Here is a 13,659-nt window from a genome sequence, read left to right as displayed (position 1 = left end):
CCGCCACAACGAACGCATCTTGAGCGGCCTTGCAACCCCTTCCGAACGGGCCGCGGATCTTCGTTCGGAGGGTGGGATTGGGATCAACGCCTCCACTCTACCGTATCTCAACGCCGAGACGCTGAAGAGCGATCCGCTTCGACTGCTCGCTCTCTTGCATCACCGCTCGAGCTCCACACTGGAAGACTGGGTGCCATACGATCTATCACAACTTGAGCTCCTCTGCAGCAGCGGCGTGGTGACAACGAAAGTGTTCAATCTGAACTGCATCGCAATGCGGGGGAAACGCTTCGGAGAACTGGTACCATACAAGGCCCGCGAATGTCACAATTTGGACACGGCAGGACTGCCCCTGGCGGCTTTCGTCTTCGATCGACAAGGCGAGGTTCTTGCGCTCCTATGTAGAGTGCTCCATCAGCTTGTAGCGCCCGACGAGTTATGTGCCGGCAACGACAAATGGCGATCTTTTGTAGCTACCGGCGTCAATCTCCCTATTGGCGGCGACCGCTGGTCCCACTTCGCAAGTCCATTCCGCAGCCCGCCAGCCTTCGATCCTGCACGTTGTCTCCAGGATCTGACGGCTCACTTGGCTGCCGCAGAAGATCATCTTTCATGCCTGCAGACTGACCCGGAGTATCTTCAGAGTGAAGTGAAGAGCGAAATGGAGTCCTTTCCTCCAGATGCTAAAGCCTACGCAAATACGTGCGATTCTTTCTGGGCTCACTTGGCTGCCTGTATTCTTTTCAGATGGACTGACCAGATTCGTCACCTTCGCTGGATCGCAATCCAGTGCAGCCATGTTGTTGAGCTCGGGAAAGCACTGCCGGCGCTATCGCCGGGAAGCACCCAGCGCTATGACGGGGCGCTTACTGCACTGTACAAGCTAGCCAAGGTCAAGGGTTTGCAAACCAAGAAGGACCTCTATGAAACTCTGATCAGAAGTTCTCGCTTCAATTCGCCGGAGAAAACGCTTCGCGAAACAGTCCGTCGGATGATGGCCGGGAAGTCCAAGAAGGAGATAAACCAATTGTTCCGTACTGATCGATTGCACTGGTATTTGATCATGCTGTGCGGATCGTGGCCTCGATACTTGTCGACAGATGAAGGGTGTCTGCTGGCTAGCATCGACGAGCATCTTGAGAACGCCGATCGGGACGAACGCTCCAGGGTGGATTACAAGATGTATAGCATACTCAACAGGATGGCTATCACGCAACAGATGGAAACCAGCATCGCTCTTTCTCATACACACATCCTTCCGATAGGAGCCCCGATGGATGTTTGCAACAACATCTCCACTGTGGACCGCGAGCACATGCCAGGCATTGAAATGACACTCGAAGTCAATACGCTACAACCGACCGAGGCAGAGAAGATGGAACTCGGGGCAGCGCTCAGAAAGGTCCACGAACACCCGTGGCCGAAGGGGACCCGCGATGTGTATTGGTTGGCGAAAGCAGAGCAGACTCGGAAGTTTGCGTCCGACTTCTGGGTCATTAGTCGCAAGATTTACAGAAGAATCATCAGCAGACCGGACATTCCAAAGCCAGAATTGGTCGACATGATGTCTTGGCTTGATGCAGACAGCACTCCCGAGCATCTGTTGAATGTGCAGGCTGAGCGTGCAGAGATTCTGCAGCGCATGGCCCAGCAACATGATCAAGCTACTACCGCTAATGGGGACGCTCCATTCCAGACGCAGACAACTTGGGGCGAGAAAAGCGACAGCAAGAAGTTTGAGCCTGCATTGGATCGCACCAAGCCCAAGACACGACCAGCTGCATTCGGCTTGCAACAGGATCCAGATCAGGATACGGCAGAGATTATCGAGGCCATGGAAGAAGTATCGATCCGGATACCCGTGAACACCGAGAGCTTGCGCATCTTCTCCAGGCTCTTCGACATCGGCCATGGACCTTCGAAGGGGACCGTCAAGTGTAAGTCCTTCAATACCCTGCGCGGCTTCTTGTGTACGAACCACAGCTAACGTAACCTTTTTAGGGCAACAAATCGTGACTGCCCTCTGTGACGCCGGCCTGATTGGACATCATGTGGGCGGCTCGGCCGTCAGCTTCAGGTCGGCCTCTGGCAGCGAACAAGGCGTGATCGTGTTCCACAAGCCGCATCCAGAACTGGATGTAGATCTGGTCGCGCTGCGCCACATGGGCAAGAGACTCCATAAGTGGTTCGGGTGGACTGCAGAGACGTTTGTTGAGAGGAAGAAGTCGGTCGCGGATGACAAGGTGTCCGAGAAGGATGGAGTGACGGACACTGAGGATTGAGATTTCCAGCTGTCATTGTTGAAGTACCAGACATCTGCAGCACCCAGATCCGGCAATGCTGCTTTCGCCGCGTGGGCGTAAGGAACTCGAAGTGCAAAATCAGGCTTCGCATAGGCTCGTTGGAGGGCCGGAGAGAAGCAAGCAGCATTCAGGATAGCGTAGCTCCAATGTAGCACATCGAGATCGAAGACTTGCATAAATCGTGACAAACGTTGTGCAATTTTTCCCTCCAGAGGCTCCAGAACGCGGTAGTGGTACGAACAAGGTGATTGTGGCATCGCATCGACTCGTGACAGTAGAACGCTTTCGTAATATCATCCGTCCAGGTTGGCAAGCCTGTGGTGCGTCACTGTCGAAAGAGTCCAGCAGCGGCGCAAGATGAGGCAACGTCGCTCGCATTGCGCTCGGAGTGAGGGCAAGCGGAGTCTGGCCGGCTAATCCACACGCGCGTTTGCCAGTCAACTGCGCTTTAGACGCCCTGACAGCTGGGAGCAGCAGCAAGCGTGAATATTATGGCAAGTGTCTTTTCGTTGAAGCCGTGCGGATAGTGATAAAAATACAGCCGCGCGCATGAGGTGAGGTCCAGCACGTTTCGCGGAAGCCACGTCGCTTCAAGCGAAAATTCTGCGCGTCAGCATCCTTGAGCGCAACTCATGAGAAAATTGTCAGATACTGAGGTAACAGCAATGCGCATGATCCCGCAGTGACAAGGTAGTCCAAAGTGAATAACAACAAGCATGGTCTTCTCCAAGCGCCGGCCAGTCTCCAGGAAACCAGCCGCGCGCAATGATGAAAACAGAAGTTGATGAAGGTATCTCGCAGCGGAGAGCTCCAAAGTGGTATGCCAAAAATTCCCTAGCGATCCGAAGACCATTAGGAGCAGTCAGTTGATAGTTTTCAACTAGCAAAAACGCAAGCTCAGACGAATCTTCACTGCTATGCGTAAAGCCCGTGCTGGAAGAAAGTCAGTGGTTGATCAAAACGTGGGGGTATTGGGAGAAAACGAACCACATGGATAGAGAAGAAAGGAAGCAGGTTCGTCAAGGAGGGGAGAAATTTGATATAGCTTCGAGGAGCCGCACGGGCCTGTTGTGATAGATACAACGCGGTTGAAGGATGAGAATTGCTTAGACGAGTCAGTCGTCGAGGGCCCGGGCAGCAGAGGGGGGGACCACCCAGTCGTTCTCTTATTATTACCGTCGACAAATCGTACTGTCACATCGGGTCCTGCGATTTTGCTCTCAACATGGAGCTGGTCACCTCGGCCGGTGAACGTCTGACTCTGAGCGCTGCACAAGAAGCAGATACAAATGTCTTGCATAGCCTCCGCCAACGAGAGAAGAAAATCCAAATGTACAAACATCTATGGGCACAGCGGGCTCAGATCCAGTCAATTGTTGCACGGCACCTTGGACTCCGCAACAACGCTCAGTGTGCAATCCGGAGTCCAGCTGAGTGGAATGCTGGCCGATTCAACATGTGTGTCCACGTGCAAGTCACGGACAACCGCCATAAAGTCTCGCGCAAGATCTTCCGCTGCGCAATGCCTCACACCATTGGCAATCACAATGCCCCTGCTGCCATCGACGAGAGAATTAGATCCGAGGTAGCCAACTATGCGTGGAACGAGAAGAACTGCCCAGACATACCGACCCCGAAACTGATCGGGTTCGGGCTGTTCAATGGCGAACAGGTGCAGATTGCTTGGACGCTTCTCTGCGGTAAGATTGCTGACCACTCTCAGTTCACTCATGAGCGACATCTTCCGTGGTATCGTCGTCTGGCCTTTCAGATATTTCGCTTCATGCGTTCGATCTTCAGCAGACAGCATCTTAGCGCGTACGCCGCACGAAACTTGAGTTCACAGCTTGATACTGGATACATATTGATGGATTACATCGACAAAGACACTGGAACCATGCTTGCGACGCTGTGGGACGAAGGCAAAGGCGACCAGGAGAAGAAGGAGCGCTTGTACCGCGGAGTAAGCCAAATAATGCTCTCGCTTGCTCGCACACCGCACCCCCGGATCGGCTCGCTCAGATTCAATGATGACGGGTCGATATCACTGGCGAGCCGTCCTCTACTTTGTGCAATTTCAGTCCTGGAGAACGAAGGGGCACCAAGGCTAGAGGGTCCGTACACCTCTACCGGTCCGTTTCTGCAAGCTCTACAAGAATTCCGGGCGAACGTCTTTACTAACCAGCCGAACGCTGTGCACGACAAAGAGGACTGCCGGCAGCAGATGGCTTACATGGTCCTGCTGAGGAGCATTGTTCCCCAAATCTTCAATCTACAATACTCGGGACCTTTTTTCTTGCAACACGAGGACCTACATACCGGCAACATCTTCGTAGATGCGGACTGGAATATCACTGGAATCATTGACCTGGAATTCGTGTGTTCCTTGCCGCCGGATATGCTCCAGCTACCACATCGGCTGTGTATCGGTCATCTTGACCATGTGAGTAGACACTTGACCCAATTCACAGAGACGCACGAAATCTTTCAACGGATATTTGCAACCGTGGAGAGGGAGCAGAACGTGGCCGGCACCCCGCTCGCTGACGCTATACATCGAGCTCTACCGTCTGGACGGTGCTGGCTGTACTACTGTCTGACCTCAATCAATGCAATGCCGCTCTTATTCAACGAGAACGTCTACCCAATGTTCGGCCTGCGCATGCGGGTCAAGGAGGAAGAAGCTTTTGCCCAAGGTCTTTCGCATTTCTGGTGTCTAAACTCGGAAGAATTCGTTCGGCAGAAGATGGCCGACAAAGCACAATACGATGCTGATCTACAGTCTCATTACGCAAAGACGAAACCTTCGACAGAGAGGATCGTGTTTTCTTTGAATTCTGAGACGCCTCGCAGTCCTTCTGCAGCGGACTCCTGGAGTGGCTCTTCAACAATGCCCGGGATGGTATTGCCTGGACTGTGAAGGCCTTCAAACACCTGTATGGTGAAGTTACCGATGTCGTAAATATCGCCCTCTTTGATGAGCTTCGTCCTGCCTTCTTCAAGGCCCGCTCCTCGTCCAATATTGAGTGTGGAGTTGGAACCGTACATTGTCTTGCCGTTTGTGATATTGAGCACATCCGGAGCATTCATGTCATGATAGTAGTGCGAATGTGCAACGAAGATGGCGTCTAATTGGTCCACGCCTCCTTGACGAAGCGTCTCCCGGATGAGGTCGCGGTGAGGGCCGATGGTGTCGTTGATGACTTGCTTGAAGGATGGTCTTGTAAAGAATGCATCGAAGAAGATGGATGAGTTGCCGTCAGTGATGTGCACCGATGTCGTCCCGTAGAAGGTGCTCTTGACCACCGCGGATGAGACGGCGATGATGAGCGTTGAATGAAGCAATGCACGCATGGAAGTAGCTGTTAGCATCGTGAGGTGTTCTGCGATGGACGAAGATATGAGGTAGCGATATGACCTTTGAGGAGATGTGGACTTGGCCAGCTTAAATAGTATTCGGGACGCATACTAGAATGATGCTACCATGAATGCTCGAGGTCCTCGGCGTATTGTTCATCGTTTTCCATGTGCGAGCGTGGCACTGAGATCAGTGGGCCGACTGTCCACAGCGTGAACTATCTCCAGGCGTGCTGCTGGATGGAACATGCGGTGGACGAATCCGGACTGTGTAGTGGAGTCGTCAAGAAGGCTGAGTCTTCGTAGCGCTCGTCAGGATTGAGTTCACGTAAGCTTCGACAGAAAAGATCGTCAGAAGGATGCCGAACTTCTTGATCGGGAAGGCACTGTACGAAGTTTAGCAAAGCTTCTTGCATTCAAGCACTAAATGGTCACGGCTGGCAAGGCCGGGAGGTATGACGATGCAGGATCCTGCTCAGCTGCAATACCACGTGGGCATTACTTGAGCCAGAAGAATCGTCCAATGCCAGCTGCGAACGAGCTGACACCGGGCAGCACACCTTCCGACATCTCGTATGGTCGACAGACAGCGGATGCAGCTCTTAGCCTTGGCATTCTGTTCCGCCGCAGATGGCGATGATATGGAGTTGAGCAGGAGGTCGTGGTGTTGTTTCCGTGGACAGCATGCACGCGAGCAAGGCACGAACCTGGATTGACGCCCGGAGCACCTTTTCGCTTACATAAGCTGTAGGATTCACCACCACATCTAGGTACGTTTCGTCCCATCAATCACATGGGTCTACTTCTGTCAGCATCTATGCACGAACCGACAGCGAAGCCATTACATTCAGGTTTCTGCATTTGAAAACTGTAGCGAGGCTTACAGCACTCGACCGCTCGCTGAGTCGCCATAGAAAAGCTTGAAGACGTCTGCCAAACCACTTACTTGCCCCGAGATCTCTCGGAGCCATGGCATCCCAGCCTCCGAATGAGCGTCCGGAACAGCGAATCACCCATCACACTCTTACCTCCACCTCCGGCGACTCCACCGTCTTGTCTCAACTCGTCGATCTCTCTAACGCCATCTTCGACGAGTCCTCTACACCGGCCTTCGAGGCAGCCACCAAAATCACAAATGACCTCTCAACTTGGCAAACCAAGTTCTCAAGTCCGGGCGCCGTAATTCTTTACGCCACCATCCCGTCTTCTGATGACTCGTCCTCGCAGCCGCGACCAGCAGCATACCTCTTCGCCGTCCCACGCGCACATCCTGAACTGCCGTACACGACAATGCACATTTCCCTGGCAGGTGTATCACCTTTGCTGCGAGGTACGGGTGTGTGGAAGGTTCTGGTCGATCGACTTATCGAACAAATGCGGAGTCGGGAATGGAAGACCAGGGAATGTGAGCCGGGAGTGTTGACGATCTGTACATTCCCGAGTAGGTTTGTGAGGATGTTTGAAGTGTTGGGGAAGAACGGATGGGAGGTTGTAGGATGGAGAATGGAGGGACAGCAAGTTTTGATGAAGTTGGTGGTTTGAGAGGTCGAGGTCCTAAGAATTCGGTTTGATATTCAATATGAGGTATGGGTGTCTCGAAAAGATGCCTTGCCGTTGGCATGTTTTCTATGTCTCAGCTTCCCAAAGCTGGAGGTGGCGCCGATGGCGAGATGCTTTCTCCGCCTACGTCTTGCTCCTTTGACGTTGAAGCGCTGCTTGGCTGCCTGATGAGTCCCGTGCGACAGCTTTGGAGCTGAAGGCGTTACGCTGAAAGCACTCTCTAGCGGTATGTTCCTGCTTCGGCGGTGCAGTACGATCATTCAGTACTGTAATTGTGCCTGCCCCGGCCGGCTTCACTCCTCGGAGTCTCGGAGACCGACATCATGAACATCCTGTTCCCTGGTGCCACGCTTGGACAAGCGAGTTCTGGCCGGTCCGAATTCATCTTCCGGCGTCGTCCAGTTCTCTCAAGGTCCTCGATCACTTCGAGTATATGCTTGGCCCTCTCAATCCTTGTACGCGCCAACCACCTTCAATCCACCAGGATCTCCACCATACGCAATCGCATATCTCAGCGGATGCCAGCTCACCCAAGTGACAGGATTTACCGTCTCAATCGTATGCACCACCTCTCCCATATCCACATGCCAGATCGACAATCCTTTATCTCCGTCCCGATCGGCGCCGCAACCCGCAACAAGATACGTGCCGTCGAAGCTGAAACTCACATCCCTCACGGCGGAGGTGTGGTTGCTCAGAACCCGTGCGCACATCCATGAGCTGGTGTCCCAGAGTGAAACGAGGCTGTCGCTTGCGCCTACAGCGACGTAGTTTCCAATAGGAGAATGCGAGACGGCGTAGGTACTGCTCGTGTGGGCGGAGAGAGTGTACAGCGGTTTCATTGTAGGGTAGTCGAGGATCTTCACTGGACCTTCTGCTGTGGTCGCAAATACTTCCCGCCCAGAATTCGAGAAGGTCATCATATTGTAACTTCCCTTGTCCTTGAATGGCGTGCGGTCTTCCGGCGCCAGATCGAATTTGTCTGCGTTTGGTTCAATGAACGTGGTGTCCAATTTCCGTACGTCCAGCGCGGTGACCACGTCGTCGCGGCGACCGACAAGTAATTGTGTCCCGGCAGGATGCCATGTGAGGAACAATCCCTGATCACCGACCTTGTACTCTCCTCCTCGGGGTGTAACGCCTGCTTTGCCCATCGGTCCTCCACCCACAATCCCCGTCGCTCCACCCGGCAGTCTTACGTCCCACACCTTCACCATCCCATCAAGTCCCGTCGAAGCCAGCACACCCTCCATTCTCGGATTAAACGCGACCTTCTCCACCCCGCTCGTATGCGCCGTATTTCTCGTCCCATCCTTCATCTCCGTCGAAGCTTTCACGTCCGGTCGCTCGGAATTCCATACTCGGATATTGACGCTCGTGCACTGCGCGATTGCATTGCCTGTGGGCGACCAGGAGATACTGCGGATGTTGGGCGCGAGGGTAGATGCGCGGGCGGTTTCAGAGAAGACTTGAGGTTTGTAGGATTTGAAGGTTGTCGGGAGGGTGTCTTTGCGCAAAGTGCGAGGGCGAGGAGCGGGCGCCATTGTGAGATCAAAGGACAGCAAGCAGAGCTGTCTTGAATCGGTGAAGTCAATGCATCGGAGTGGTGGAGCTTGTCCTGTCTCTCTTGTGAGACGTCAGGTCGGGTGGAAGTGAGTTCGTGAATTATTGATGGCTATCTTCAATATTTTGGAGGGCTGCCTCAGGTGAAGTTCGGCGGGAGCACACGTGCCACTTCCCGCGGAGCTTCCAGGTTGTCCCTGGGCGTACATCGTGGATATTGCGTTGCATCGCCCGACCAAGACCGAGCTGCCAATTTGGCGGAATCAAGGAAATCGCGGTGGACAGCAATAGGATCAAAAGTGGCAGTGGATCTCACAACCACAAGTAGACCGCAGCACATCATATCATGCTCTTCTCTCGAGACCTCCACGACCTCATTCAATCAATCTTTCCCATCAATGTCGTGGTTCATCTGGAACTACAACAGCCAAATCTAGGGTCCGCGAGAGATCAACGGAGCTAACGGGATCTCATCATTCATCGAACTGAACGGGCCAACGCACCCGACGGCGTGCAACCGGGAGACGGGGGGTTGCTGGTAATTGTCATCCATAATCAGGTTCCATCCCGTCTGCTCTCGCCACGATGCCGCACACGAGAACAAGTTCTGGTCACTCCAACGCCAGTCCGACGTCGCGTTCACACGGTCGCTACTTCAGCGAGTCGAACATTCCCGCAAGCACCATCATGGAGGATGCAGGACTCGAGACTCGCCCGGACTTGAACACTTTCGACTCGTCTGGCACGGGATCCTCTGGCGGCGGCGACGAGTACGCCAACGGAAGAGAGGGTGATTACAGCGACAGTGATGGAGTCTCCAGCCGCCACTTCAGTCCCTCCGGTAGCAGTGCCAATGTTACATTCGACGACACCGTCACGCCGCTCACGAATCCCTCGTCTTATGGATGGACTGCCCAAGCTTCTCGGTCGAACCACTCGAGTCGACCCGTCTCTCAGCAGTACGAAGGCATGACACCTGGTACCGCACCGATCAACGGGCAACGACCACAGCCACGGCCCGTGAACACTCGACAACCGAGCAACGCCTATGCACCCGCGAGACGACCACATCAGTACTCTGTCAACTCCTCGACCCGACCGCGCAATTCGTCCACACACAGGAGTCGAAGGAACAATCCCAACGCGGAGTATCGGGCGCAGGAGAAGGCATACGTGCAGAGAATACGGCAGGATGCACCAGAGAATGACTTCTACGTTGAGCCTAGGACGCCCAGCTTGGACTATAGTTCTGGTACGGAGTCTGAGGGCGAGTCACCGACGGGACCGAATCACATCGATCACGATCCAGCCGAGGTGGACACATTACTGTACTACGGCGGCGAGGAGACGGAACCATCGATAGAGGAATTGAAGATACCTGCGAATCGTGAACGACTAGAGTGGCATGCTATGTTGGCGAATGTGTTGACTGGTGATGTCGTGAAGCAAGAGAAGAAGCGTCTGATCGGTGGGCCAGAACAACAAGGAGACAATGCATTGAAGACGGAGGTATGGATCGGCGTGCGGGCAAAGACATGTGGACGAGCGGTAGCTGCACAGAAACGATTGATCGAGGACGGCAGATCTAAGATAAAGGCGGCTCTCGAGACGATTATTGCCTTCGAGATCAAGGGCGAGGCAGAGATTGGCAAATCACCCGTGGAGCAGGTGCAGGATATTGTGAAGAAGATTGAGAAGATCGAAGGACTGTATCCTACACGAATGGCTTTCGAAGCTGCGCATCCGCGGGCTGCGTCCAGTGCTTACAAAGAGACCTGCGATGCTGTCATAGCATGGCACAACACCACCGAGCTCATCAATACTGAATTAGGGATTCTTCAAGCCTGGGTGGGTAACGTCGAATTGGACTTCACCAAGGCTCGTCCGCGTCCGGACGGCGAGCAGGGCAACCACCTATTCGACGACAGCTCCTTCATCGACCGGATACTGAAAGAGGATGGATTGAAGTCTCTCCAGGACGACAAGAGTTTACTGGAAGGAGTCAATACGGTCATCCACAAAGCCAAAGCCACCCTGATTGCCAATGCCGAAGCCTTTGCCGATCGCCATCTACCGCCATATATCGAGGAACTGCTGACACTCATCAACTTTCCCAGCCGACTCATCCAAGAGATCATTCGCATGCGTCTCTCGTACGCAAAGAAGATGAAGGATCAAGCTCAGCAAGGCGTGATGACGACCGAGCAAATGATCTTCCAGTTTCAAATCCTCCTCAAGCTTGCTGTCAAGATCAAGGAGGCTTACACCATTATCGCACAACTTGAGCCGGGTTGGGACCTACCATCATGCATCGACGATAACTTCGACGGTGTGATCCTCGATGCTCTCAAATTCTACTTCAAGCTGCTGAATTGGAAACTGTCAGCCAACAAGAATACTTTCAAGGAAGCTGAGATCTTGGAACAGGAATGGGACTTTTCGAACGAGCTCGGTCGATTCCTTGATGGTGGTGATGTAGAGGTTGCGGGTCAGTTCTCAAGTCTGACCTCCAAATCGATGGGTCGTCTAGCTCTGCATTTCGAACGGGAGCTCCAGCGACCGCCGGATGAAGTTGCTGGAACTGCTGAAATGGACAAGCGCTACAAATCAATCCTTGATTCCGTGCGTGTTCGACAAAGGAAGATTTTTCGATTCAGCAGACTTTTGGGTCAGAGATTCGAGAACGCTACTGAGTACAGCATCAATATGGATGGCGATGCGTTCGAGGAGCTCTTGATGGCATTGAGGTTGTCCGACCACTTCCTCGTTGAGACAGGCGCCGACAGTGCTCCTCTGGTCACGGACAAGAATGGGTCAAGAATGTACATCATCGCCAGCCCGGCACTCCTCAATCGTCCCGTGGATATCCAAAGCATGCTTGGCACGTGCTACCACGCAGAGGACAGTCCTGAAGATCCCACAAATCCCTACGTATTGATTCTGCGTCCCGAACAACCACTCATGTGGGATGGCCATCGAATCGAGACATCATTGGGCGCCGTGGCGAGTGAAGTGCTCAAGTCGCAGCAGACTATGGACTTGAAGGTCGGACGACTGCGACTTGTCGCAGATGGAAGTCAAAATCGTCTGTTCAACGCCAACGCAACTTTCAACATAGTCACCGGCATCGAGCTGCCCAAGCTCGTTGAGCAGCGCGCCAATCTTCCGCGAGTACATCAGGAACTTGCCAAGATCCGTCAGACGGCGCACAAGCTGTCCAACACCATCATGGACTCCGTTGCTATTGTCCGCTCGCAAACGGAAGCTGCAGGACGAAAATGGGAGAGTCAAGAGCTCATCCAGTCCTGTTTTGCTTTCGCCACGGAGTTTGGACAGCGTTCTGCTATTCACATGGACGCGCAACGGAGAGCCATCAACCAACATAAGCTTACAAAGCTCGCACTAGACTGGGTGTCTTTCATCTGCGATGACTGCGTAGCGTCCGATCGCAAGACTTTCCGATGGGCTGTCGTGGCGCTGGAGTTTGCGATGGTCATGACGCGTGGGCAGAACATTCTTTCCATTTCGGATGAAGAGTATGCTAAGTTGAGGTCAAAGGTGGCGGGATGCATGAGTCTGCTCATCTCCCACTTCGACATCATGGGCGCGAGAGGCACTGTCGCTGCTTTGGCTGAGAAGAAGCGCATTGATGAACAGGTCGGCAAGCTTCGTCTTGACGCTGGAAATCTCAGAGACGACGAGGAGAGTTCTCGGATTGTTCGATTGCAATGGCTGGATGAGTTGGAGAAATTGGACCAGGTCCGCAAAGACCGTGAAGCAGAACGACAGGCTCTGGGCCGTGTCTTGGAAGACTCCAACGACGCTGATCGTGCTTTGACCCACCTCTCCGCCTCTGCCGGCAACGTCCACCTACGCTGGCAGCAAGGTCAATTCGTCGGCGGAGGCACATTCGGCTCCGTTTATGCTGCCATCAACCTCGACAGCGGACATCTTATGGCCGTCAAAGAGATCCGTCTCCAAGACCCTAAGCTCATTCCTACCATCGTCTCCCAAATCCGCGACGAAATGTCCGTCCTCCAAGTCCTCGACTTTCCTAACGTCGTCCAATATTACGGCATCGAGCCCCACCGCGACAAGGTCTACATCTTCATGGAATACTGCTCGGGCGGTTCCCTCGCCGGCCTGCTCGAACACGGCCGCATCGAAGACGAGACCGTCGTCCAAGTCTACGCCCTGCAAATGACGGAAGGTCTCGCCTACCTACACCAAAACAATGTCGTTCACCGCGACATCAAACCCGAAAACATCCTCCTCGACCACAACGGCGTCATCAAATACGTCGATTTCGGCGCCGCTAAAGTCATTGCTAAACAAGGCAAGACTATCGTCGCTGACGGGCCCAACGGCCAAGGCCGCCAGGGCTCCGTCCAGGGCACTCCGATGTACATGTCTCCCGAAGTGATTAAAGGCGGCCGTCACCCGCACGCCCGTCTCGGCGCAGCGGATATCTGGTCTTTAGGGTGCGTCATCAGTGAGATGGCCACGGGTAGTCGACCCTGGACGAATATGGACAACGACTTTGCCATCATGTACAACATTGCCAACGGCAACTCGCCGCAAATGCCGAGCAAAGACCAAATGTCCGACGTCGGGTTGGACTTTCTGCGAAGGTGTTTCGAACGCGATCCGGCCAAGAGAGCGAGTGCGGCCGAGCTGTTGCAGCACGAGTGGATTCTGAGCATAAAGAGCCAGTTGAGCTTGGAGCCAGGCACGCCCGCGACACCGAGTGCTGCTAGTGAGAGCAGTTTTGGAGGTGGAGGGATGTTGACGCCTGCTGCGATTTCGGCGGCGGGGAGTCGGACGCCGAGTGTGAGGGAGGGTTGAAATGCGCTTGCTGTGGGATTGCATGACCTAT

At 53.9% G+C, this 13,659-nt stretch overlaps 4 protein-coding genes across 4 annotated transcripts; 3 read left to right on the top strand and 1 right to left on the bottom strand.

The window, feature by feature from the left end:
• Positions 1 to 3,528: 3,528 nt before the first annotated feature.
• MYCGRDRAFT_67350 (uncharacterized protein) lies at positions 3,529 to 5,223 on the top strand (the record flags this gene model as incomplete). The annotated part of the gene is made up of 2 exons (XM_003856909.1): positions 3,529 to 3,975; positions 4,027 to 5,223. The coding sequence occupies 2 exons, from the start codon at positions 3,529 to 3,531 to the stop codon at positions 5,221 to 5,223; spliced, it is 1,644 nt and encodes a 547-aa protein (XP_003856957.1).
• A 1,406-nt stretch (positions 5,224 to 6,629) lies between these two features.
• Positions 6,630 to 7,202, top strand: MYCGRDRAFT_90119 (uncharacterized protein; the record flags this gene model as incomplete). Its single annotated transcript, XM_003856910.1, has 1 exon — positions 6,630 to 7,202. One exon carries the CDS (start codon positions 6,630 to 6,632, stop codon positions 7,200 to 7,202), a length of 573 nt encoding a protein of 190 aa, XP_003856958.1.
• Positions 7,203 to 7,666: 464 nt separating this feature from the next.
• Positions 7,667 to 8,835, bottom strand: MYCGRDRAFT_107688 (uncharacterized protein; the record flags this gene model as incomplete). The annotated part of the gene is made up of 1 exon (XM_003856674.1): positions 7,667 to 8,835. The coding sequence occupies one exon, from the start codon at positions 8,762 to 8,764 to the stop codon at positions 7,667 to 7,669; it is 1,098 nt and encodes a 365-aa protein (XP_003856722.1).
• A 635-nt stretch (positions 8,836 to 9,470) lies between these two features.
• Positions 9,471 to 13,628, top strand: MgSsk2 (SSK2 MAP kinase; the record flags this gene model as incomplete). The annotated part of the gene is made up of 1 exon (XM_003856911.1): positions 9,471 to 13,628. One exon carries the CDS (start codon positions 9,471 to 9,473, stop codon positions 13,626 to 13,628), a length of 4,158 nt encoding a protein of 1,385 aa, XP_003856959.1.
• Positions 13,629 to 13,659: the final 31 nt, after the last annotated feature.

The sequence above is a fragment of the Zymoseptoria tritici genome, chromosome 1, assembly GCF_000219625.1.
Source record: "Zymoseptoria tritici IPO323 chromosome 1, whole genome shotgun sequence".
NCBI lineage: Eukaryota > Fungi > Ascomycota > Dothideomycetes > Mycosphaerellales > Mycosphaerellaceae > Zymoseptoria > Zymoseptoria tritici.
The sequence above is the reverse complement of the archived record's forward strand: the minus strand, read 5'-3'. Positions and strand labels throughout refer to the sequence as shown.